Below are 24,062 nucleotides of genomic sequence, written 5' to 3' on the forward strand. Positions count from 1 at the left end.
TTGAAATAACTTAACACCCCACAACCATGAACAGTAGTGATCACGATGAAAAATTCGCCTGTCGATTAGGCAAAGCACTCTACCACTTTGCTTCCTTTTTACGCATCCCTCAAGCGGAGTATCTTCAACGCTTCCTGAAGGAGAACAGCCATCTCGTTGGAGGAAGCGAGGATGAGATGAAGGTGCTATTCTTCGGAAGCATTGAAAAGTTTGAGGATAGGTGGTGCCAGATGGTTGACCAATTTACCGAAGATAGGAAAAAGCTGCAATCGTTTCACGAAATGGACGAGTATTTGGTGGAGATGGATAAATTGTGTAAACAGACGCTGAAAACATTTGAAGAGTAAGCACCAGCACTTTTTCCGATTGTATTCCTGATTCACGTACCCAGTTACATGCTGACGCCTATCAGCGCTCGATCTGCTATTAAGACTATCACCAGAGGTATATTCCCTATGATTTCAGCGCGTTTACAGTGGCGTGCACTTGATTATTTTGAATTCTATCTGTGAGTCCCAGAATCCGTTGGAGCGACACGTAGTATAAACATCCTTCCATGTAGAAATCAAATCAACTGCCAGGATATGCATAGCATGTATGAGTACACAAGGCTGCTTGAACCTCGGCGCCTCCTAGGGCCAGAGCCTGACGGGAGCGGAATTGATTTTGAGATTCTGTATAATCGGGTTGACGAACTCGAGTACGCATCGTTGTTTCGTCATTGCTAATGCAACCGGGACTAACACACAGTACAGAACACGCGCACTGCATCCAAAAGCAACCGAAAATCCTACGACCCAACGACGACAGGAGAGATATGACGCAGTAACAGACCTCAATGCTAAAGAAAAACGGCCGGCTCAAGCGCAATCTGGGGGGAAGGAGCTGTCATTTAATCATCACGTATTTGAGAGAGATTTCCAGTACGCCATATGTATCGTGACTGCCTCATATTGCATTGAAGCGTGATTTCAAAGGCTGGCCTACTCAAATAACGACAAGGATCAATTGGATACTGATTTTAGTACTTCGGATAATTGCACTACCGGTGTCTTCCATTTCGACGATGCCACCCTGTCAGACGAGGAGCCCCTATTGAGGTCTGTGTAGATGTCGATGATTTCAAGTGTAGCACCTGATTTTCGCGTTAGGGAAGAAGACGCTAGAGAAGAGAACGAGCCTATCTCGAGAACATTAACCCTTACGAGGAACGTCAGCGGTTCTCCTGAGCCCCAGGCTGACCCATCAGGAGCATACAGCGACGCCTCGAATTGCTCTTCACTTTCGGGTTGCTTGCCACCCAACCCCCCTTCATACCACTCCACCAGTAAGGACACCGTGGAGAAAAGTCTCGGTCTTGTCGAAAGATTCGAACAAGATCCCTTCTTCGCTATATCAACAAAATTTATCAACCCGGCACAATATTTCTTGCTTCGCAGAGGAAACTGCGAGATGCCCTTTAAGGTGGTCCGAGGAGGTGTAAGGGGAGATGTCTGGTCCTTCGTGATCAACTTGACGTATACAACGGAGCAGATGCGACAGTTATTGCAGTCGTGTCGTCCGGAAGACAGCGAAGTGGCCGAGGAATTCATGCAAATGTTCCTTCGCCGCCCGAGCTCTATCCATAAACGGGTGATAGTCACGAAGAAGGGTACCCATTACAAGGTCGTCGACGTTTACATTGATGAGGAGTGGAGGTTCGGTTTAGAGCGTAAAGTGACATTCGATGAGCTGAAGGACATGCTGCGCCAGAGTCTGAGGATGGAGAGGGGATCTGGATCCTTGTGGATGTAGATTGATGCCTACGTTCGAGTGTTCTTGTTAGTCTCTGAGAATAATGTGCCTCGATGATGGACCAATCAGATACGACGGCGGGACATCTTCATATAGCAGGTCCTTGAATATTCGGCATGACACAACTGCCTTGAATCTAGGGAGATCTAGGGTAAGGTTTGGCACTTCATGTCGAAGAGCTAATGATCGAGACGATCGTGCCTTCGAGATAAGATTTGGTACTCAGTCCTACTATGACTGGTTAGCGCATCGGTAAATAACCCCCCATCTAAGTGTATGAGACGTGCACATTTAAACTTTAAGAGAAATGTATTTCGTGCCCATGCGCCAAGCAACGGTCCGTGAGCGTGATGATACCAATCTCGATCTACTGTATCATCCTCCGCTAAAATGTCCGCATTGGCAGACCACTAGACACTTGTTTAATTCCAGGGCGAGCAGAAAGACTCTAAGTCAATGAAGATAAAGCGTGACGTCGTAGGAAAGTTGAATAGGAGCCCAAGCGTGGAACATGCCGAAACGCATCAAGAAACAGGAACAGTGGGTCCCAGGCGCTCTTATCGATACAACATCCATTAGCTTTACACCTGGAATCATGAATGGTCGACCGAAAAATAGTAGGAATTTGAACGCTTGTATCACCATCTCGCATTCCTTGCATCACTTTCTCTCGATTATACAGACTTCACGTTCTCGGGATGACGATTCTGGCCCCATCGATGAAAGCAGAGGGCATTTATCTTGGACCTTCGGGAGTGGACAGGAGTTCGAGAGCTGGTGGACTAAGCAAGTCAAAAGTTTAGATCGGAAGCGACGATCCCTGAGCACCTTCGACGAAATGAACGATCACCTGGAATACTTGGAAAGTGTTTGCAGGACTACGGCCGTACAGTCTAGTAAGGAGTAAGTATCAAGCTCGCATAGGATATTTGATTGTGCTCACAAATAAGCAGGTATGAAATGAAATTCATCTGTGCCCAATTGGCCGTGAAAATCATCACACAAGGCATATTCCCCGTTGCGCCAGATGCAGTGGTGGTGGGAGCATTGGATCTACTCGATTTTTATCTGTATGTGTGGTTACACCAGCTTCTGCGAGTTGCTTAACCCTACTCGCAGAAATGGGAAGGAAGATCATAAATTCGAGAGAATTGTCGCGCCCCAGTGGGATGATCCGAAACCTATGACGCAGGAGACGAAGAAGAGGATTGCTAAAATAGAGTAGGTCCTCTGGTCGGGGTTTTCGGCTTTCATATAACATTTGTGACAGGGAGTTGGGTCGCTCCGATCCCATCTCTGTGTATCGGGAGTCGCTTGTGACAGAACCACCGGTTATTGGGGAAAGGGCCAGATCTCCTTATCAATTCGTGAATGTCTACGCCAAAGAACCAAAGTGAGCCACTAACCTCCTCCAAAACGAAGCGCTGAACACATGGGTACTTATAGGCCTCGACCGAAGTTTGCAGACATTTTAGAGACGATGCGGAGCAAAGCAACGTGCATCGATGATCCGAAGTACAAATCAGAGTACGCTCCATTCAAATGTGGAAGAAAGGACGAAGTAACATATTTAACAGGGTCAATGGGCAAAAGAGCCAGCCGCCGACGCAAAGAAACACGGATCAGTCGAACGGTACCTCTGAAAATATACCTTCCAACTCTGCAGTAAATCCTGCCGCGTTAGATGAGCTCGACAACCTCAACTCGGAGAGTTCCTTCAGGTGGGAAGGCTTCTACCAATCTGCATGTCAGAAGAAGACTAAACGGTCTTGTTAGCTACGACGATGATGTAGGAGACTCGGAACTCCTTACCAGAATAAGAGAGGCATTTACAGATAATTCGGAGCCAATTCCCACAGTACCCAAGACACCTGAAAGACGGCGCCGTAGCTCTAGTCTTGCACCGAATACTCCATCTCCCGCGAAACGAAACATAGAAGACGAGGAGCCAGACCCAGGCCAATCATCGTTTACCACGTCGAAAGAGGAAGATCTCGCTGCGATGTTTCTTGAAAATCCTTGGTTCGCATTCAAGAAGCGAAATCCAAAACAGGTGTTTTTGTGCAACTATGATGCCGAGTGTGTACCCTTCAAAGTTGTGAAAGGAGGGAAAGTATTAGGCGAGTGGGTATTCGCCCTCGACATGGTGTACAGGAAGGACGCATTGCATCAATTACTGATGGCGACATCACTCCATGCTAATGACCCTGGCAACAGGATGATGGAGACTATCTTGCAAAAATTTGATAGGGAGCCAGAGGTTGTCTACAAGAAAAAGTTCGTATCCAGGGATGGGGCCCTTCGATTCACGGTCAAGGAACTTTGGTGCGATGATGAGTGGAAGTTCAACTTGGAAGCCAGAGTAAATTTCCCAAGGCTCCTTCGCATGATGGAGACAAGCCGCAGGGTGGAATTAGAATCTGATTCGTGGTTGGACTGGTTAGATTGTTCTGAAAAGAATTGAGGTTCTGGAGATCGGAGATTTAATATATGGCTGTCGGGAACGCACATTAAAGGAATAAATTGTATCATCATTTCTTGTGTCAACGACAAAGCTCGCTGCGCCTGAAAATTTTAACGATGGAAGCCTGAACAGCCACAGTGAGATCAAATGAACAGACGCCAATACAGCTATAGATATCCATATGAGGACCTGGATACCCATAGACATGCGCGTAAAAAGAAGAGGGCAATCACCATCGTCGATGTGGATAAAGACACGTGCCACACATCAACAAGCATATTATTATTGCTTCACAAGCGACGGAGAGAAAAATAAAACGAAGGAAGTTTTATATTTCCGTGAACTCACTTGGAAAACAGACGATCTCAGTCATTCAACTTCAACACCTTTATCGCGGTTCCCCTCTTCAGCTGTAGCAGCTCTTCTGCTGTCAATATGTCTCCTAGACCATCGACCCACTCCGAACCTTCACTTATCAGAGCGAAGGGATAATCAATTGAATGCATAATCCTATCCAAGCCTATCTGGGACGCGTGGAATTGCAATAATGACGTCGCGAAGTTTCCAGCAGTCGTCTCATAGAGGTTCGTGAGCCAATACGAGGAAGCATTCCGCTGCATGGGAATACCCAAAGGAACCTGACGAAGGAGTTCTTTACAACGGGTAAGCCAAAACCGCGAAAAACAGCATTCCATTACAAGACTTACGTTCATCAGTTCTGAATAAATCCGAGGGAAGCCTCTCCCCAAGATGGCCAACAAGGATTTTGAGAGTTGGGAACCGGCTGACCACATTTGTTAAGCGCACATGCATGCGAACACAAACGTAAGGGGCGCTTACTCGAAAACCCCGTTCGTGCATAGCCCCAATATATGTGTCGATAGCGTTGCTGCAAATTCTTGAGCAGGGCCCTCCAGACCAAAGCCATGGCTATAAACGAGCGACAAAATAGGCTCGACATTCGTTCTAGGATGAAAGTATACCGGGACGTCCAGATCCGTCACCATCTGCCAGAACACATCGTATTCCGGCTGATCATAGTATAAGAGTGTGTCTGCAGACACATTAGATACCTCGTGCTACGTGGGGGTAGCACGGGGACATACCGTTATCCGGCCCAGACTGTTGATAATCATTGACTAAAGCTCCGAGGAAACCCAGTTCAGTAACGGTCCGGTTAAGTTCTTGAGCAGCTACAGAGGCGTTATGCATAGCCAAAGCCGCGAAGGCGCCAAACCGGAAAGTATTGTTCGAAATAAGGTCCGCTAGGTTGTTGTTAAGATCAACGGCCATTGCGGCTGCTGTTTCCGGATCGGATATCCCTTGGACGCAAGGCTGTACACAAGAGAGGACCATCTGAATGGGCCGTTCCTGGATCAGCGAAGCCCCAGAGAATGGTGGCGTCGCTTACGAAGTCGATACCGAACTCATCCATAAGCGCCAGTCTGTGATTATGGACATCAACGAGATTTGCTTGGAGTTCTGCGATAGTTTGGCCTGTCATGGTTTTCATTCAGATTGACAAAAGGCATCAAAGATGAAACGCACCAAGAGCCGGTGCTCCACTGTATTTTTCAAATTAATATTTGCGGCATCCTATAATGAGATGATGCTCACCCCACTGTTACCGCAAGTTCAGGAGTTGCCCATGCCTCTTCAAAGACGATAGAACCGACGCCAGTATCATTCCATGCCCTAGCATAAACAAAGGATGCTGCGGTAAGAACAAGCAGAACGAAACGTTTCATATTGTAGCCGCGATAAGACGCGACATCCTGGTGACCCCACCGTCATATATACTCCCAGAAGGAGACGACTGACGATAAGAATAACCTGAGAAAATAGCACACCATGACTAACAGCTCCCTCTAACCTGGTTCATGAATGTCCCGTCGGAGGACACGTCCTATTCCATTGTAGACCTCGTGCGCCAGTAAGCGCGTCACGGGAAGGAACTGACGTGTACGCGGAGTAGATGAGTTCGTGGATTTGTTATCCTAGAAGTATTGTTTTGTTAAAAAGCCGGAAGAACTTGAATGAGAAACAAATTACAATGTACCTCAGATTAAGACCTAACGCCAAATCTTTGTCTGTAAGACCTTGCATCGGTAACTACATAGTGCCCGGCCCATACGACGGAAATGCGGGAGAAAATACCGCCATAGCTCCTTTTCTGTTTCGGTCGTATTGACATTTCCGCTGGAGAGATCGTGAGAATAAAGATACACAAGACACTTTTTCTGCGATTAGATCACAAGGTGAGTCCTAGCAGAATTCCATGTAACAATCGTACTTCTCAGTCAGGCAAGACGCTGGACTGCGGAGAACGCGAACGAGCCGCAATGTGTCCAAGCCTTCCCACCGTCGTCGTGGTATCAAGTCAAGCGTCGTTCCGCCGGCCCGTGGCCGCCGGTCAGCGATACCCAAATTAAAATCCAAACTCACACATCCACGAGCCATATTAATCTCGCCTTGTATTATTTCCACCGGCAGCCGCATTGAAGACCCAGGGTATATTAATATCAAGCCCATCTCAGATCTGCACTGAAAACTTACTTTCTCAGGCCTGATCAGATTCAATAAGTACTCGGGCTCGCTTGCGCACTCTTCCCTTACCACATAATGACCCAAAGAGTTCTTCTCCGGCTCCGAGGCTTCTCTAAATTTTATCGCCACCTTTTCATCTCGCTCAGGGTTCTCTACCGAAGAGGGTGATGGAAAAGAAGTTGTCGTATATAGCTCTTTCAGCTTTGCCATCTTCAAGGCTTGGACATCATGCGTATCGTACCCTATAAGATTAGTATCAAACCATCTTTGTTGTTTCGATTCAAATGTATGCGATGAAATTTCATCTTTTCAATCATCCTTGTTCCCAACAAGTCATTCCGCTTGTTATTCTGTATAATAACAATCTTCACCTTCTGATGGTGTGACTAAAATACTATGAATGTATTGTTCGCACTCATAGCTCCGCGGTTTGATGAGTGAACACTCTGTAGCTTGGCTACTATGAGGTAACCTCCTGCGTGCCAAAATGGAGACTAAACGAGATCGTCCGCCTGGGGATTCAGCGCAGTATGAGAATGTCCTAGATATGGGAGCAAAGATATTAGTAGTTAAGCGGATACGATCACAAAGGAAATAATAAGAAGCCGTAGCTTAACCCCCTGGAGGTTTCATGCACTACCCTACTGTATATTGTACAATACTAAGTCCATTATCGTAACTATCAAAAAGATGAAAAAGAAATATTTGATAAACCTCATTTCCCTCTAGCCGACTTGAACGACTGACCTCGTCATGAACTAATACTAGTGACACGCTCTACCAACTGAGCTAAGAGGGATACATGTAAATCAGTACGAGATTCACCAAATGTTGGTCTAAGATGCTATCTTCAGCGTCAAAACTGCCGTTAATCAGGTACCCTCTCTCCAGGACATGGCCCTGGAACCTGAGAATCCCTCTCCCGTCGGTACCTCTGGCATTCAAAGTATTCGCCCACTCGGCACCGGCTATCACACTTCCATACCACGCCGTACGCACAGAAATAATTGACACAACACGGTCCCTCCTCGGGACACTTTTCGGATATCATTGAAAACCCTCCTATGTACACTAAATATGTACACAAGTAGAGCCGCCAATCAACTAAACGAAGGGGGATATGTACACACACACTGCGTATTTACGAAGGAGGAGAAAAGGGGAGAAAAAACGACGATTAAACACAAAGCATAGTAGTAACGGATATCGATATATATAACATTAAATTCACTTGGGAGAGGAGACGGAACAACGAGCGGCTTTGGAAAGAGGGAGGAGCAGTAAGAGCGAGGACGAAAAAGAGAGAAAGCCCAAAAGAATTAAAAAAACAAAAAGAAAATGTCAGCGGTCGCCATCACCATAATACCCATACGTGCCCGCATTGCTGTACCACTGCTGCTGCGGCTGCTGCTGCTGTTGTTGCGACTGCTGCTGCTGCTGTGGGTACCCGCTCTCACCACTGAAATCCTCAAAGCCGGCGTTCGGAGAACGGAAGCCATTCCCATTCTCCGAAGCCCCATTTGCACCATTCTGATATGACTGGTATCCTTCATACTCGCCATAAGACGGGTATTCAAGCCCCATATACGCCCTCTGAGGAACCCTCTGCGGCTGCTGCATCCCGTAGTGTTGGTAATACTGTTGCTGCTGATGCTGCTGGTGGCTGATCATTACAGAGCTCCATGACCGAGAGTCGTCGCGACTGTGGTCGGGAGCCGGTGTCATCTGGGCCGAGAGAGGGATTGGCGGAGTAGTCGGCTCCGTCTTGAGCGGGGACGTGGAAGGAAAATGGAGACTCAGATTCTGCTGCTGCGAGGGCTGCTGCTGAGGGAGATACCAGTTGTTGATAGGGGGTTGATGTGGCTGGGGCGGTGCCTGGTCTAAGGAAGAAGGGAGGGTATGAGGATGAGTTAGCGGTTGAGGGACGTCGAAATAATAGGTTGCCTGAGGAGGACTGGGGGGGAGGCGGGAGGGGGATGAGGGATGAGAGCGGCGGGAGGGTGGGCCCGTTGGCGGTGCCGGGGCGGGAGGAGAAGCCGAGTGTGGCGGGGATGGCGTTTGGGTTGGATGACTGGGAGGACTGGTTCGCGCCGGCGACGGATGGTTGGTCACGAAAGGACTGGCCGTTCCGGGGGTCACGAAAGGACCGAAAGGAATTACTCCCTGGTCCGGCAGAGGGCGCGGAGGCCGAATTCGGATGAGCGACACTGTGGTCACTGGATGCCGACGTCGGCGTCGATATGTGCCAGGTGTCGCCTTCGTACCCAGTGCTCGTGCCAGGCCGAATCGTGTCCGGCACCTTGGGCGGCACCCGCCGAGTCCCTCGGGACTTGTTAGCCGCCGCCATCGATGCGTGCAGCGTCGTAAGATCCCGCATCATCCGCTCGTTGTCCTCCTGCTTGTCCGAATGCACCGTCTGTGCATGCTGGCGCAGGTTGTCCAGCCGTGAAAATTGCTTCCCGCAGTGGCAAGTAAAAGGGCGCTCTCCTGTGTGCTTCCTGGCAGTAGCATAGACGCGGTGAGTATCCTAAAAGCTAAGACGGGACATGAAGGCACGGTACCTGATATGCCTCGCGAGATGCTCTGATCTGCTGAAGACCATGCGACACTCTCCATATCCCCTGCACTGAAAAGTCTTGGCTGGGGCGGGACGGTAACGCTTGGTTATTGCAGCAGACGGCGGGGGGACAACCATGGTGGCCATCGTATCAGACGACGAGGACGAAGACGGATGCGGCTTGGGCTGATCAGGGGAGGGAGTACGTCCACGAACCATGGGTACTCTGTTGAAAGGAACGATTTTAAGGTACATTGATTGTCGCAGCGGAGTTTGAAAGGCTTGAACCTACCAGTATCTCGGATCCGACCATGTCGCAACCAAATACATGCAGATAGGGTCACAGTCTGTCACGTTGCTCACATCGGCAACTCGGAATCAAAAAAGATCAAAAAAGATCAAATATGGTCCAGAACGCCCTGCCTGGCCTGCCATGCTATCTCCTCCAATCACCATCCCGAGATCGTTCCTCTCTACCGCCGTGTCCCACATGCTTGCCCGATAAGTTCCTTCCCCCCGTACAGCGGCTTGTCTCTTCAGAACAGCCTCTTGCCTCAAGACAGTTAGCATGGAAAAATGTTCATGGTTTCAAAATCGTATTTCACATCGTGGCGACCCGTCATGTCACTTGCTTACCGACCATTGAAGCCATGCTCCATCCAGGAACAAGATCATCAGGTACCACATGCCCCCATCCAGGGTTCTTTCTTCTTTCTCTGCTTTCCAATTTTCATTCTTCTGGGTGTCTGGGTACACGCGCAGTCATGAACCCTTCTTGCTGCTCTTACCGGATCAGAACCAACTGCATGGCCTGGCCAGGCTGCCACGTCCAATCGCCCTCCCGCTAATCTATGTCCTCTGACGGCAAGCTCAGTCCGCAAACATGCAAATATGGTCTTGTACGTCCATACGGCATTTTTTCAAGTCCGTTTTGGGTCCAGAAATGTTGATGACGCGATACGTATCAATCCACCTTTCATTGACTTGTCTGTCATTACGCACTTTTCTCCACCGCTTCTGTATCCCCATCGCGCCGGATCACATTGCCATAACGTACACTCTCTTCACTCTCCGGATCACTCGCCTCGTAATTCCTCCTGGTTTTATGAACACCGTAAGTTCTTATGTACATATACCCACCAGTATATATGATGATCAGGAACCCCCTTCCACAATGTGGACTTTTTTTTTCCCTTCTCATCGCAAATTCCAGCTGAGACACATCGTCATCATTTCATCTGCTTCCGCCCAGCCTTCAAAATTAACTCTCCAGAATTTGTCAATGACACGAACAACGTGTCTTCGCCCTGGCCACCCCGCAATTTTGACGTACGAACAAACACCAGCCTCCTAAGCTTTGCCTCCCCGGATCAGCGCTTGACATACCACGAGATCAGGCCCACCCTCTAAGATGATCAGGTACATACATACTCACAGCACCAATCTCACGTCCTACCTCCCACAAACAGCTATTACGGCCCCGAGATCCCGCGTTCTCCAACCCAATGCCACGTCTATCACGGTTTTCCATACATCAATCAACGCACAAGCTTCGTCCCCCCAATCCATACCCCTCCACGAACATCGCCCTCGCTTTCGAATAAACCCTAAAGAACCGTCCGATTGCCGGCGGAGCAAACCTCCCCAAACGCAACCTTCCATTCGCCCATCCTCCCACACCAAAGAGCTTCGCAGTTCCCACCAAAGGAGGAGATCGCCGCGTCAAGGCCCTCCTACTTCCGCGCAACGCAAAATTACCTCCATCCACCTCCTTGGATCTTTGTTTCATTAATAGAGCCTGATCAGGTACGGCCTCACCTCCCGCCGGTCCCATCCCATCCAACTCGAACCTCAGTCTCTTCGATCAGGGTACTTCAGATCAGGACATGTTACTGAGGATGACATTCCGGAGCAGTATATGTCACCCTCCGCCCCAAGATGATTTTGGGGTTGATATGTATGTCCCCAGATCATGGAAACATATATGAGTTGGAACGCTTGCTCTTTCCGTGATAAGTTTTGCACAATTAGAGCGGGTATAGCTGATACGTACGCATCTTTTACGTATCCCTCTTAGCTCAGTTGGTAGAGCGCGTCACTAGTATTCCACGTCGTTTGGGTTTTATGACGAGGTCAGTCGTTCAAGTCGGCTAGAGGGAATAATGGTTTAACATATTGTTTTTTCTGCAGTCGTGGAAGGATAAGTCAAAGATACTAACTTGCCCTCTGACACTTTGTACAAGTCGTCTGGAGTTTTGACAAGGCGAGGAAGCCTCAGAACAAGGCAAAATTGGTCATGATGATTCCAGGGGAGTCTTTCTGTATCTATCATTTCCCATTCCGATGGCCTACCAAAGACGCTTCATCCATGATCAGGTACGTGATCTTCAGGTACGTACATAACCAGACGAACTGCGCAATGATACACGATTGCTACGTATGATGTCCACCAAAGATTAATGAAAGCCTTACGTGAAACGCACCGCCTCGTTAACAGAACCGTCATACTCGGGACCGGACGTAGACAAACAGGGTTGGCAAGTCGAAACTCAAAATCCGGCTTCAAATATGAAACGACCGGTCAATTGGAATGAAACCTTTCGGAGTAATGTTTTTTTTCTTTCGCCGTTTTGTATTCTGGGCATATCGCCGAGCTAACGATGTGGGGAAAAGACTCAAGAGGTGTTCTAGAATTGGAGAGGCAGAGGATTATAAGAGTTCAATATAGCAAGTTAGTGTTGTCCCTCTTAGCTCAGTGGTAGAGCGTGTCACTCGTATCTATTTATCAAACTGTGCGATGACAAGGTCAGTCGTTCAATCCGGCTAGCGGGAATATGATATTGCCTCCGTTTTAAAAAATAATGATGGAAAGTTTTTGCAAACATTTATTGCTATTTCGAAAAATGATGAGATTCCGAAAAAAAAATTAAAAAGTTTTGGGCCCCGCTAAAAGACCTCTGAGCCCGCACTCAGAGGGCTATGACGATCGACGTCATAGGTTATTTCGTTGATAGTCTAAGTCATGCATTCATGGGTTGTCTCAGATGGCTCAGGCTGAGATCGGGCTGGCAGTGGGCGTGTCAAAACTTTTTCTCTTTTTCGAGAATCTCATCATTTTTGAAAATAGCAATAATTTTTTTTCGGAATCTCATCATTTTTCAAAATAGCAATAAAACTCTTGAGTCTGTTAATCACACTGAGGACATGACTACTGGAGGCCTATGGGCAATACTCTAATTTCGGAACGACATACACCTCTTGAGTATTCTGTGTTCTTGCAAAGGTGCCTTACTTTGTTGATGCCAGTTGTGCGATGTCTACTGCTATAGTCCCTCACGAAAGAGCTCTATGCTCTAGTTCCATAACGAAGCTGTTCAATTACTCCATGGTACGCTCCGATACGTCTCGAACCTTTTCCCTGCAACATCATCTGCGATTGTAAGAATCGGTAAACTATTCGACTTTTATCAAATTCAAGCACCCATGACACGCTAAGTGTTATCAAATGACTCTGTTTTAATTGCTCCCCAGTGCTTACCTTCAGAAAGAACGCTCTGATACGTCTGAAGCTTCTTCCATACATGTCTTCCTCGGACCTTCAGACCCAGTGTTTACTTGTCCGAAAACCTCACTGTTAAATAAGCAATCGCGAGCCGACATGCTTAGTAGTACACTTTCTGATACCTTCTGATCGGAGAGAAGACCGATTCCCGACGTGTTTTTTTCTTAGTTTTTCATCTCGCGTAGATGCCGCACCCGTATCAATCGCGCCGGCGCCGCATGACACAATGGCGCGACTGAGCTATCAGCGCTGTTATTCCGAAAAATGTTGATGGTGGAATACAAGATGCGATGTTAACAATGTAGGATCTGCTCAACGTCTCTCGGGAATCTGGTCAATTACTCACCGCCGACCCTGAGGCATAAAGTTGGAAAGATAAGTCAGAACTTCAAATATGCTACTGAGTGACACAGGGGAGCGCTGCGGTGAATCAATACCATTATGACGCCGCGTGAGTCAGGCAGCCTGTCTATGTACGGGCGCTGACATCGTCCGTGTATAGCACCCAGAGCTTTCCCAGCATCAACATTATGCCCTCCAAATCACTGCGCCACATGCAAGGCTTCGGCTTTCCCTTGACATCAAGACGTATGACTCAAGGTGGAACGGAGGGAATCGGTACAGCGCGCTGACAGAGATCGTACTATGGGCGGGGTCGGTAGTGGATCCAGACGTTGGTGGGGGGTGACCCTGACTCAGAGGCGGACTGGGAAGACTTTGCTAGTGTCCTGGACCTCGACACCGACTCAGAAGCAATATTATCAAGCGCTCATTTATGTCATGGTGTGTCATATCAGTTCTCAATTATGGCCGTCGAATATTCAATTTTACCAGAGCTCGAGACCGAGTGGGAGGCTGTGGAAAAATTTGATAGCGATAATGAATGGGTCTGGGAAGATCTAAGCAAGTGTGAACCGCATTTGGATATCAAGTCCGAGATTTTGGGATGCATGTTCAAGTTTTGATTAGATTGCTGCCGCAGCATGGATTAGTAGTCGGTACATGTGACATATATATTGGGTCTCTTCGCGAAGGAGAAGAGAGAATTGGGGAAGAACCACAAGCAGATACTTATCACAGTTCAGTAGAGGCCTAGAGACTTCTGGATCAAAGGAGGTAAAACTGGACTTGTTCACGAAACATGAAAGAAGCCAAGAACACCGAGGCTAGGCGGTCTCGATGGTCGAGTTGGAAAAAAAGGCGGAGGTCGGGCCGACTATGCTTGGTTCTGTTTGTCGTTTGCCGGGAAGCGCTCAACCTTCTCTTCCACAAACTTCGATGGTGGCGTCAGAAACGAAACGCGTTTGTAAACCTTGTTGAAACGAAATCAATTCATTGTATGTGCTCAAAAATTTTCTATCGTTACGTATCGGGAAAGGAGGAATGTCAGGAGACAAAAAAATAATGCGAATCATAGTAGCGAACTGTGACTCCAATCTCAACTTGAAAAGTGAACATCTCAAAAGTGCCAACCGTTCCGGTGGGTTCTTTAATTGACTTTCAAAATATGTCAAATTCATTAAATATGCAAAAATGTGTATTTCCTCTTCATAGATCCGGCAATCTGTGACTCAACCTAATCATCCTCAACATCTCGCCGTACATTAACAACTGTGAAAATTCGAACCACCTAACACCATCTTTCACGTAAAATTCATCAATCCTGTATTCCTCATTATTACCCTTGACTCGCAACCGTGCTCCGCGAATTTGGTCGGGATTGGCTTTGAAGTAAGTTTGGACTTCTCGATCTTGCACTACAACATCCCCGATGTCGAGTTCGCTGTTACGAAGCTTTGGAACCATCTGTTGGTCGTTGTACTTGGCTCTGACAAGAAAATGCCCATCTGCCTCAGCAAGGACTCTGTACTCGCAAGCATCGGTAATCCTGTCGAGCAGGAAATTTTGGCCCGCAATGCCTGGCGGGTCTCTCCGGAATTCAGCGACTAGTTCTGCATCCCACGGAGGTACGGGTGCGGTAATGTGTCGTCTACTTCCGTAGACCGACGATGGGCGGTCTTCGTTACTGCTACCGGACAGATATCTCGCTACGCTATTATCGGTGTCAGCGACGTGTTCGCGTCATTTGCAATAGACAAGCGTACTCTATCCCATCTGGCTGCTCAAGGACAGCCTCATACGGAGGTGGTGGAGACCACCTAGTATTACCAGGTTCGTCTAATCCCTGGTGGATTGGCATATCGCTGATGTCCCTTAGTATTGAATATTTGTCCAGGGCGTCTAGTTCATACCTAGACTCAGGCCTCAGTCTGGCGCCTGTTGACGGCTCTAATCCTCCTGTGGTAGAACTTTGAACATTGGTTCGCACTTGGTCAGCAGCCGGTGACAGAATGCGAGGTTCGTCTAATATACGCATGTTGTCGTCCCTATTCATATTGATTTCATAGAATATTCATGAGAAAAAAGTCTACGCGACACACCTATTAAGGCCATTTCCGTGGCCATAGGGCTCGGGCGGGAGCCCGTCGCTTTGCGGCTGGTTTTGATGTCCATCGGACCCGTCGTTGTGCCGGTCCGTCCCCTTCAGATAAGATCCACGCTCCTGGTCAGTAATGGCTGGCCTGCGTAACAGCGATCAGTTGATGCTGGAATATTAAGTCGCACGGGCGCCTACATACCCGTTAATATTTCTCTTGGTGGTCTCCACGTCATCCATCGGAGCCGCAGGCGCAGCTCCTCGGACGTGGGAGGATGCATGCTTGAGTGGAGCTCGTGTGCGCGGTACAGACCCTCTCGTAGGAATTTCGGGTCTTTTTGAGGGCTCAGTGTGATTTTGGCTGGATAGAGGAGATTGTTCGGAGCGCCTCCCTGCCCTACGAGTCATCTCCTGCGCAGGATACGGGACCATCCTTCCACTTTGTTCCCTCGGTACATGCAATCTAGGCGACGCTGACATTGGACGAGAAACCGTCTCCCTTTGACCACGGTCGGGTGGCTTCGGTTGTCCCCAATCTGTCTCTGGCCCGTCAGTGGTCTGGGGCACATCAGTCGCGCTTGGCGTGGTAGCCCGGTCTTCCCGCGGGGTTCTTCTGGGCTGCATCGATCCCAGGCGGGGAGTAGCTTGCATATGATTGGCCACCGTCTGCTGTTCTGGACGATTTACTGTTCCACGAGGCATTACCGGAGAAGGGTATGGACTATCGGCCCGAGAGAGTGCCCTATAACCTGGTTGATCTACGTGCGGGCTCATTGGCGCGATTCTGATCTCCTGAGGGGTGTTCGGTTGCGGATGGCTTGTGTTCTTGTAAGGGTCATAGTCGTTCCTTGGGAATGACTCAGAATATCGTCACGATAGAAAACATAAATGTCCGTACAGTATATTTTTGATTTTCTCTTGTTGTTCTATGTCACTGACATTATCTCGGCTATAGATGACGTCTTTTAACCAAGGATGGGATGAAGCACTAGCAGAAGGAACCCATGGTTTACTGAGTATCACATTGAGAAAGTGCCATACAACTCACAACAGTCTGTTCAATTCTTTCATTGCCTGCCACTTCCCATCTAGGGAATACAGGGAGAAAGCTTTCTCGATAATCGCCAATACAGCCGACTCCGCGCAGATAACTCTCGTCACGCAACTGACCCGTCGTAAGTTCATAAAGGGCATCGAGTTAAACATGCACGCACTCCAAGAAATTGTTCAGTGGCTTTCTAATCTCGGTCTCCATCATTTTGATGTACTTGTCCAGATCATCAAGCGAGTTTAGGTTCCCTAGACCCCCCCTCAAGTTGCTGCTCTTCACCTTCAGGTACCGTTGGAACTGGTCCTGGCTACCGAAATCCTTCTTTATCATATCCTTAACCTTCATTCCGTGATACTCAGGGTTACCACTCCTGAGAGCTCTTCGATCTGCCGGCATCTCTAATCTGATAGAGAGGAAATAATGTAGCCATCTTGCCAGGCCGTCGCTGGACGTGAGAGACACCTGATCTGAAGGATTTAGTACCATAGGTAGTTGTCGAGGGAGGAGTGCTGATGTTAGAAGCGATAAGTAACTCGGGTCATGGGCCTAAGTGCACATGCATACTGTGTTTGTTTGTTCTTTCCGCTTCATCCGATCCGGGCGTCTATTTGGATAAACTTGTCGACTTGCGGTGGGGTGCTTTAACTGTCTTGTTGAAATTGGCATGTCGATGGTGTACACGGAAGGAAGGCGAGACGTTCTCCTACTTTGGTCACGAACGCGACCTAATCTTCCTGTCGGAACTTTTTGATCGACGCGGAAGGAACGTGCAAAACATGCACTCCGGGATCGTACTCTGTTTACGATATAGCAAAAACGATCCTATATGCTGGACTTTTACTTGGGTCTTCCGTCTTCGAATCGCGCAAACCTCGCGTCCCTGAAGTTCCACGAGGCTCTTGGGAGGCGAGCGAATATCACTCAGCTTACCAGGGGTGTTAAAAACTCTGAGTTCCCTTTGGTATATTAATAGGGCAACCTTTTAGTCCGTCGATGTCTAAATGATGTGCCGATCGAGGCGAGTTATATCAATGACATTAATAACCGCTGAGCCGCTATCAGCGTTCATAATTTGCCACGCGGGAACTTGGTAACCTCGTGTACTGAATGTCTTACATGGGACCCACAATCTCACCATCTGATAAGCCTCCTTGTCTTCATGTTCGAAGATCACATATTGGCTAAGCATTCTGCTCCAGTGCATCCCTACCACTCAGCCTCTTTTGTAATAATTCAGCGTCACGTCTACGGAGACGTTAGGGTGGGTATTATACTCGGTCTATTCAATATGACTTTGTAGCGTTGTGGGTCCATCGCTACCGTTGCTCAGAGCTGAGTTCAGCTTCCTTCATTTTATACGCTACTTTCTCTATATATTATTCGCAGTTAATATATAAATATTCTCGCCTGGTGATTTTCGCGGTCTTATCAGGAAGTGTCTGCGTTTTGTACCTGCCAAAGCTTTCAGATAATCCTTTAGCGCAGCATAAAGCGTTTGATTTTTCCAGAACACCCAATCCTCAGCGCTCAGCCTTCATTGTAGCTATTTATACAAGCGGACATATGTACTGCCAGTGCAGTTGGTGCTCGCTACTTCTACCCGAAGCCAAAACACATATGATGCGGAACGACAATGGCGGCGCGCTATTGTTAACGAAGGTTACTAAGTGTGTCGTTGTCGCTGATTATTTCGTGATATAACATCATAATTGATAGTTGAACGAATCATTGAGACCGGTGCTTTAAATAATCTGTCATTAAATTCGTACGATCCGGCTGAGCTTGTCTGTACACCGGGGCGAATGGACCGGAAACAGACAGTCAACGCTTTGTAACTTATGAACTGTACATCAATCTGTGCATTTCCATATAACGAACACTAATATACATCACGATTGCAAGGGGAGGAAAAATCATTGAATAGTCGTGACTCGTGAAGACGGTATAAATCATCAACTCGTACTTTGACTACGTGTTCCCAGCCGCTTCTGCTGCCTTTTCACGATCTCGGATTGGCGACTGCTTTCCAGAACTATACGCATGGTACATCAAACCTATGGTGCCGATGATGGTAAGGAATGACCACCCAATCCAAGAAAATGCCATGAGGGTCGTCAGAATCTGGCACTGCTTTCCGCTACGACAATAGTTCTTGCCAGGGATGATTCGGTTCTGGTAAGAGGAGATGCATTAGCAACCGTGAGGCGTCACACAAGTTTCAATGCACTTACTGTCGTGTCAACGGCGCCAACCAACCACATGACCCATAAGACAAAAGTTCCGAGCATCTCTGAGCGGAAACGGCCGCTCTTATGGGATGTGTTGTGTTCACTAAGAGCGAGAACGCCACTGCCAAGGATGTTAGCTATCTGGTTATGGAGGTGTTCCAATAAACTTACGCGATGGGTGCCCAGATGATAGCGAGACAAGCAGAAACAAGGAGTTCAACGATGATGGGCTCTGTTGCAAGAAGTTAGAAGGAGAGAGTAAGACAGTAAGAAGTCATAGCAACCATAAAAACTGAGGAAGAAGCCTTCCGTTATGTGGATTCTGTAGGCAGTGAGTCCAAGGAGGACGCAGGCCACGGCCCACTGCAATGCAATTCAGTCAGAACGGTTTATAAGCAGGTGCCGCGGGTTCCCTTACAAGCCAAGCGTAGGCTAAGACTCTGTAAATGGAATATGCGTTAGACATTGCTGCGTCGAAAGGTTGCGGGTAGGTCAGTAGTATGAATGAGGTGAAACCAAGCGCCTTTGAAGGGCATTTATATAGCCTATGGGAGTCTTTGTCGTCCCCGTGTACGTTCCAGACAAAAGGTGTAGGTCATAAGACAAGCCATGGTACAAATAGACGATGGATATACCATACTCGGATAATCTTAGAATGCTGTAGAAGGTAGAAGGGAATGTTTATCAAGCGTGGACAACGAAACATACCGTCACCGTATAGTCACCGGATTATCGTAGTCAGCAGCAGTCAGTGACAAGCATTCATTCAAACCGACGGGGTCCGACGTGGGTCCATTCCCATGATAGCTGAGGGATCGATTTCGTATCGACTTAACTCGAATAACCCACATTCTTCCAGACCGAGAATCACCGACAAGCAAGTCCTGGATCCAATTTTCATAAATAACGCAGACATTCGGCAAGTGAAGTTCCCTCGGCATGAAGTGCAGAACAGTGGGTGGTGTCGTAAATCTAGGACGGACTTGAAAAGAGCCAAGAGTGTCCCATCAACTGCTATATAATAAGCCAAACTCGAAAGTCGACGTTCTTTTGGATGAGAGTTGTATTGGTCAAAAAAGAAACAAACGCTCTGGTGAATTGCTGAAGCTACACCAACGACTTTACTTACAAGTAACATGACGAAATGCAAGTGCTAGCTTGGCACCAGCGGTGGTTAAGCGGCACGGTGACTACCGTTTGCCGGCGGCAACCATATGGTGCGGCTTCTGCTGAACAGTTCGACGGCTCGACGTTGGCCAGGTCATGTCCTTAGGTCACTGGTCATAGATTTCCCAGCGCTACTAGTATGCGTCTGAATCTGTCAACACTTCTATCTCTTCGGACCTGCTCAGTACCATGGGTTCACTGGAGAGTGTTCTGCGCCACACTCCCACGTGGAGCAGCAAATTATAAACTGCTTTAATCCATAAGTTACAAGAAAGTTATAGATAAAAACGTGTCTCCAGAGACCCAATGTTAGTACAATACTCAACGCTAGTAAGCCTTTCCGCTTTGGAGGAGAATCACCGCTATTATAGCAGACGGTAGAAGCCCTGCTGAGATAGCTTCAGCAGCCATCGCTAGTCTAAAACACGACTGATCACGAGTGACTCTCGCAAATATTTTGGACGATGCATCACCACCAAGGTACATCTGTGAGCGATGCAATTAATTAGAGAGGGACTGGGCGCTGGACTTGATGAAACGATGGACTTACGCATGTGGATCCCTGTTCCGAGGTCCAGATATAATCCACGCCCCCAACGCGCATAATTCTGTATCTGAGAAGTTATGTTAAGTGACTGCTAAGAGCTGGGGAAACCCGGGAAGTATCAATCTCACCTGTGGTCATCGGAAAGGTAGAGAAAATCTCGGACGGCTCGTTTGCGCATAACGCCTCGAATCTCGACCTGACTATCGTCGGACTTCCATTGGATCATCCCGATGTTTCCTCCGTCGATGGCTTTCAGAATGGTATATCCAGGCATAGAGGGCTCAGTTACGACGTGGAACTTAGGGCAGTTGTCGGGCCCAAGGATTACGGAATTGATAATTGAGGGGTTGAGACAAGCGAAGTGAAATGTGGTGATGCCGGGCACTGCAGGAGCGTCGGTATAGGGTAGCGCGCCATATATCGAAGGTGGTATATCAAATGAACAGCGGCTACTAGGAGGAACGCCCCAAACATTGAAAGGGTTTTGCATCGTTGCGAGTATGACGATCGGATGGAAGACAACTCGGAAGGTCTTTGAAGTCTGGGGAGTTGTGCTGGAACGAAATTCGACGCCCTCATTAAATATGTTGCTGAATAATCGATAACGCGAAGCTCTAGTTGTCGTTGAAACGGCCTCCCCTTGCCACCCACAGAGAACTAAACTAAGCGAAAATGAGATATGGCCATCTCGGCAGGTTTCCTTGACGATCCAAGATTTCGAGATGAGAATGTAACAGTACGAAGAGGAGACATAGCTTCGTGGTTCAAGGGAAAGGCGTATTGCCAGAGCCGGATCTTGAAGGCAATGATCGTCATTGGGATCAGAAATGATATTTTGGTCGGCTATCTATTCAGAAGCAGCTTCGAGAGACGATCGTGTAAGTGATGATCCCAAAGCGCTGCATGGAGAACGCACCGCAGAGGTAGTTTCCGCGCAGGGCTGAAGAGGAGGGAAGACAGGCAATGCAGAGGCAGCAGAGCCTTCAAAGGACTAAAGCATATACATGCCATGGAATGGGCTGTATTTCTTAACACCAGTCCTGTCTAAGCAAATGTTCATGAAGCCTTGCATCCATATGCATCCGACACTATCAACCTTGAGGAGATGCATCAAAGACATAATCAGAGGGAACATGACACACAACCTATCGGCGAAATCCTTCTGCTTCTTTTTGGGGTGCATGTAAGATCGTCGCAAGGTAAGTGATGCTTGAACGAACGGAAACCACCGTGGTTTCGTGGAGGTTCGATTCGGAATGAATGACGTTCCGTAGTCGTCGGTATGGGTCCCTGTTCATGCTGCGGGTTTTCTTGTTGTCAGCCTCTGATAAACAAACGATTTGAATTCGTACCAGCCACTTCAACCTGACCCCTGGCGTACCTCTAGTTGAACTGGGAAAAGTTCTACTACTACTTCACCTAGAAGGGATTCCCGCGTTTCAGGTGACGGTGCCTTTAGCCTGGGATTTAACGGTCAAATCACCACGCGAGTTTGGATACGAGTGATCATGATGAGAAATCTCGAAACTGGCTATGTGAGAATAAAGACACCGGTCATCAATTTATCAGTTTGATCAGAAAGTCGAAACCACCGAAGCTATAAATGGCTCTTCCTGGCTTCATACTGTGTTCATTATAGTGTCGGACCCATTTAATATTCTCTCGTTTACTGGAAAGTATCATATATCTCCTTCGTAGATCAGAAGTATTGACTTGAAATCACTAAGCGATTCTGTGTTAGCAGCTTGATGACGGGCGAACATTTCGAAGTTTGGCATGTCTATTGAAGTGCGGCATATCCCGTCCATGGACGATTAAGTTTCGTGGCTTTGAGCAGGTCGTTTGGTCAGCACAGCACGAAGTGAATATATAGACTGATACCGAGGAAAACACGGTCTGTAGCGGCAGACAGAGAACGTATTGACTCAGGCATCGCCGCTGCGTGAGAACGAAAGTTAGATCACATGAAACGGCGGTGAACTGATTTTCATACTTACGTTCCAAGCCAGGAAGAAAAGGCATGTGTGGCTATGGCTTGGGAAACTTCATTTCCAACCGAGTGGTTCTCCAAATCGCCAGTTAGAAATCAAATGTTTCGATGACAAGCGCGACGTACACAGACTTAGAGAGAAGTGTTTATCACCGCTTATCGTACGGCGGCCCTAAACATAACTGAAACCAGGGATAAGATGATCAGCTCCATGTCTTGTGACTACTAGAAAAAGGACCTTAGCCAGATGGCAACACTCTGTCATAGTTTTTTGCAACTAACGCTCTCCGGAGCTGACTTAGGCCTCCATATCTTATAACACCTTTCGTTTCTGTGAATGAAAGATGAAAAAGACATATGCGGAGCTAATAGTTGTGATAGTCGGCTATCAGCACGTCAACGAATCCTCCATTTGGTGGTGGAAGTTCTTGTATAATCGGGCCTCCCCGGTAGTCGTAACAATGGCTTCGTCGTCAGGAAGCACGTCCTGTGATTGCACCTCCCTGGTCGAGATGGAATTGAAGAAGGTCCTATGAGCCAGTCAACGGGTGAGCTAATACCAAAAGGAAGAACAGAGTCAAATACTCTGATACAACCACGATTAGATGAAACATGCCATCCGAGTCGGAGGCTGAGAGCTCGCTATCACCACGTTCGATAATCAATTGCAGGTTTCTTGATCTCCGTCCCTCAGATGGTGTCTCGAAATCCCTCCAAAGTGCAGGAACATCTCAGGAAGGAGTGTGGGGCCGGTACCTTGAGAGGCATCGACCCAGCTGGCTCTGGACGAAATCTCACTCGTCGGATTTTGGGGTATAAAAAGATGTCCTCACTGGACCAGGGAGGGCAAAAGATTCGCGTGCCTCCGCTGAACTTGCTGCAAGTGCTATCCAGGCCTTCTTTTGTGATGGCTTTGAGATTGGTTGGATAAGATATGCGCCACACAAGGTTGGCACAGTTGTCTGATCAGGGAATGCCTGACGCTACAAGTCACCTGGATGGGGCACCCATCAGACACCAGATTAGCGTCGCTGCTAGACGAAGGAATTCAGGAAACGAACTCATTTCGAATTACTTAGGCTGCTACGACGTTTTACCTTTCCTGCGTGATCTTCCATTTCCCCGAAAAAGGTGTCCAGAACCTATATCGCATCTATCAGCTGATTCGTTCTACGAAAGTTATCATAGAAGACGTCCTACAGCTGCACCCGTGCGAGGCCGCCGGGATGGAGGGAAACCGCAACCCTCAGACTTCCTGACGGCCCTAAACAATACTGCGTCTCAGTGGCCCCAATTAGAAAACGGTGATCCCGAGTCATCGGAACACGATCAAATTGTTCGGGGGCAGATGCGATTGTACTAGAGTAATAGAAGAGGGCGTTAATGTCGAGCCAATGAAGAAGCAGCGGACGTAGATTGCTGATTTGTTATTACTCACATGGGTCTTGGCCTTCTCATGATTTGAGTGTATCATGAAGTCCAAGCAAGGATGTGGGCTATCCGACTGAAACGGGTATCTTGTATCCGTGATGCGATGCAGGGGCGGAAATTGAAGTGTGAACGGTCGTTATAACCGCTCTATCAATGCTGGTTTTCTGTATAAGTATCATTCGCCGCTGCCTCAAGTGTGTCATTTGAATAAAATAGACGCTTTCAGCCTCCCACAGAGCCCTAGTATACTTCGTAGGCAAATAGTAGAGGAAGGCGACCCAAAAACA

General features: G+C 47.9%; 8 protein-coding genes and 3 non-coding genes across 11 annotated transcripts; 4 read left to right on the top strand and 7 right to left on the bottom strand.

The window, feature by feature from the left end:
• Positions 1–26: 26 nt before the first annotated feature.
• EV420DRAFT_1694867 (uncharacterized protein) lies at positions 27–2,178 on the top strand (the record flags this gene model as incomplete). Its single annotated transcript, XM_060479397.1, has 6 exons — positions 27–343; positions 392–508; positions 563–700; positions 756–923; positions 978–1,100; positions 1,152–2,178. 6 exons carry the CDS (start codon positions 27–29, stop codon positions 1,792–1,794), a joined length of 1,506 nt encoding a protein of 501 aa, XP_060328842.1. The 3' UTR covers positions 1,795–2,178.
• Positions 2,179–2,841: 663 nt separating this feature from the next.
• EV420DRAFT_1555292 (uncharacterized protein) lies at positions 2,842–4,382 on the top strand. Its single transcript, XM_060473641.1, has 6 exons — positions 2,842–2,864; positions 2,914–3,015; positions 3,065–3,187; positions 3,241–3,321; positions 3,372–3,515; positions 3,571–4,382. The coding sequence occupies exons 2-6, from the start codon at positions 2,978–2,980 to the stop codon at positions 4,256–4,258; spliced, it is 1,074 nt and encodes a 357-aa protein (XP_060328843.1). The 5' UTR covers positions 2,842–2,864; positions 2,914–2,977; the 3' UTR covers positions 4,259–4,382.
• A 230-nt stretch (positions 4,383–4,612) lies between these two features.
• Positions 4,613–6,133, bottom strand: EV420DRAFT_594875 (amidohydrolase 2). The gene is made up of 7 exons (XM_060482738.1): positions 5,876–6,133; positions 5,807–5,823; positions 5,670–5,755; positions 5,365–5,614; positions 5,099–5,312; positions 4,966–5,042; positions 4,613–4,910 (listed from the first exon to the last, which is right to left on the bottom strand). The coding sequence occupies exons 1-7, from the start codon at positions 6,004–6,006 to the stop codon at positions 4,624–4,626; spliced, it is 1,062 nt and encodes a 353-aa protein (XP_060328844.1). The 5' UTR covers positions 6,007–6,133; the 3' UTR covers positions 4,613–4,623.
• Positions 6,134–7,524: 1,391 nt separating this feature from the next.
• Positions 7,525–7,604, bottom strand: EV420DRAFT_t169. The gene has a single exon. It is a non-coding gene; the product is annotated as a tRNA-Thr (tRNA).
• A 456-nt stretch (positions 7,605–8,060) lies between these two features.
• EV420DRAFT_595135 (uncharacterized protein) lies at positions 8,061–9,602 on the bottom strand. The gene is made up of 3 exons (XM_060482739.1): positions 9,367–9,602; positions 8,182–9,303; positions 8,061–8,064 (listed from the first exon to the last, which is right to left on the bottom strand). The coding sequence occupies exons 1-2, from the start codon at positions 9,579–9,581 to the stop codon at positions 8,379–8,381; spliced, it is 1,140 nt and encodes a 379-aa protein (XP_060328845.1). The 5' UTR covers positions 9,582–9,602; the 3' UTR covers positions 8,061–8,064; positions 8,182–8,378.
• A 1,827-nt stretch (positions 9,603–11,429) lies between these two features.
• EV420DRAFT_t167 lies at positions 11,430–11,522 on the top strand. Its single transcript has one exon. It is a non-coding gene; the product is annotated as a tRNA-Thr (tRNA).
• A 581-nt stretch (positions 11,523–12,103) lies between these two features.
• Positions 12,104–12,195, top strand: EV420DRAFT_t168. Its single transcript has one exon. It is a non-coding gene; the product is annotated as a tRNA-Thr (tRNA).
• Positions 12,196–14,400: 2,205 nt separating this feature from the next.
• On the bottom strand, positions 14,401–15,361 carry EV420DRAFT_595314 (uncharacterized protein). Its single transcript, XM_060482741.1, has 2 exons — positions 15,030–15,361; positions 14,401–14,977 (listed from the first exon to the last, which is right to left on the bottom strand). The coding sequence occupies exons 1-2, from the start codon at positions 15,317–15,319 to the stop codon at positions 14,473–14,475; spliced, it is 795 nt and encodes a 264-aa protein (XP_060328846.1). The 5' UTR covers positions 15,320–15,361; the 3' UTR covers positions 14,401–14,472.
• On the bottom strand, positions 15,166–17,153 carry EV420DRAFT_595207 (uncharacterized protein). The gene is made up of 5 exons (XM_060482740.1): positions 16,576–17,153; positions 16,410–16,526; positions 16,260–16,349; positions 15,564–16,208; positions 15,166–15,506 (listed from the first exon to the last, which is right to left on the bottom strand). Exons 1-5 carry the CDS (start codon positions 16,896–16,898, stop codon positions 15,353–15,355), a joined length of 1,329 nt encoding a protein of 442 aa, XP_060328847.1. The 5' UTR covers positions 16,899–17,153; the 3' UTR covers positions 15,166–15,352.
• An 814-nt stretch (positions 17,154–17,967) lies between these two features.
• EV420DRAFT_1694887 (uncharacterized protein) lies at positions 17,968–19,106 on the bottom strand (the record flags this gene model as incomplete). The annotated part of the gene is made up of 5 exons (XM_060479398.1): positions 17,968–18,584; positions 18,644–18,761; positions 18,812–18,872; positions 18,925–19,003; positions 19,059–19,106. The coding sequence occupies 5 exons, from the start codon at positions 19,104–19,106 to the stop codon at positions 18,381–18,383; spliced, it is 510 nt and encodes a 169-aa protein (XP_060328848.1). The 3' UTR covers positions 17,968–18,380.
• A 784-nt stretch (positions 19,107–19,890) lies between these two features.
• On the bottom strand, positions 19,891–21,067 carry EV420DRAFT_595401 (uncharacterized protein). Its single transcript, XM_060482742.1, has 3 exons — positions 20,483–21,067; positions 20,358–20,421; positions 19,891–20,293 (listed from the first exon to the last, which is right to left on the bottom strand). Exons 1-3 carry the CDS (start codon positions 20,842–20,844, stop codon positions 20,135–20,137), a joined length of 585 nt encoding a protein of 194 aa, XP_060328849.1. The 5' UTR covers positions 20,845–21,067; the 3' UTR covers positions 19,891–20,134.
• Between the last annotated feature and the right edge of the window lie 2,995 nt (positions 21,068–24,062).

The sequence above is a fragment of the Desarmillaria tabescens genome (assembly GCF_030435595.1).
Source record: "Desarmillaria tabescens strain CCBAS 213 chromosome Unknown EV420scaffold_26, whole genome shotgun sequence".
In the NCBI taxonomy this organism is placed as follows: domain Eukaryota; kingdom Fungi; phylum Basidiomycota; class Agaricomycetes; order Agaricales; family Physalacriaceae; genus Desarmillaria; species Desarmillaria tabescens.

Coding starts and splice junctions, on each gene's coding strand:
- EV420DRAFT_1555292 (XM_060473641.1), top strand. CDS start 2,978: ATGACGCAGGAGACGAAGAAGAGGATTGCTAAAATAGA. Junction 3,016..3,064: donor AAGAGGATTGCTAAAATAGA/GTAGGTCCTCTG, acceptor CATTTGTGACAG/GGAGTTGGGTCGCTCCGATC. Junction 3,188..3,240: donor GTCTACGCCAAAGAACCAAA/GTGAGCCACTAA, acceptor GGGTACTTATAG/GCCTCGACCGAAGTTTGCAG.
- EV420DRAFT_594875 (XM_060482738.1), bottom strand. CDS start 6,006: ATGAAACGTTTCGTTCTGCTTGTTCTTACCGCAGCATCCTTTGTTTAT. Junction 5,615..5,669: donor ATGAGTTCGGTATCGACTTC/GTAAGCGACGCC, acceptor CGGCCCATTCAG/ATGGTCCTCTCTTGTGTACA. Junction 4,911..4,965: donor TTTATTCAGAACTGATGAAC/GTAAGTCTTGTA, acceptor CCCGTTGTAAAG/AACTCCTTCGTCAGGTTCCT.
- EV420DRAFT_595135 (XM_060482739.1), bottom strand. CDS start 9,581: ATGGTTCGTGGACGTACTCCCTCCCCTGATCAGCCCAAGCCGCATCCG. Junction 9,304..9,366: donor CATCTCGCGAGGCATATCAG/GTACCGTGCCTT, acceptor TGCTACTGCCAG/GAAGCACACAGGAGAGCGCC.
- EV420DRAFT_595314 (XM_060482741.1), bottom strand. CDS start 15,319: ATGAATAGGGACGACAACATGCGTATATTAGACGAACCTCGCATTCTG. Junction 14,978..15,029: donor GAGCAGCCAGATGGGATAGA/GTACGCTTGTCT, acceptor CACCGATAATAG/CGTAGCGAGATATCTGTCCG.
- EV420DRAFT_595207 (XM_060482740.1), bottom strand. CDS start 16,898: ATGGTACTAAATCCTTCAGATCAGGTGTCTCTCACGTCCAGCGACGGC. Junction 16,527..16,575: donor CCACTGAACAATTTCTTGGA/GTGCGTGCATGT, acceptor ACGACGGGTCAG/TTGCGTGACGAGAGTTATCT. Junction 16,350..16,409: donor AAAGAATTGAACAGACTGTT/GTGAGTTGTATG, acceptor TCCTTCTGCTAG/TGCTTCATCCCATCCTTGGT.
- EV420DRAFT_595401 (XM_060482742.1), bottom strand. CDS start 20,844: ATGCAAAACCCTTTCAATGTTTGGGGCGTTCCTCCTAGTAGCCGCTGT. Junction 20,422..20,482: donor TACCTTTCCGATGACCACAG/GTGAGATTGATA, acceptor ATAACTTCTCAG/ATACAGAATTATGCGCGTTG. Junction 20,294..20,357: donor CGGAACAGGGATCCACATGC/GTAAGTCCATCG, acceptor CATCGCTCACAG/ATGTACCTTGGTGGTGATGC.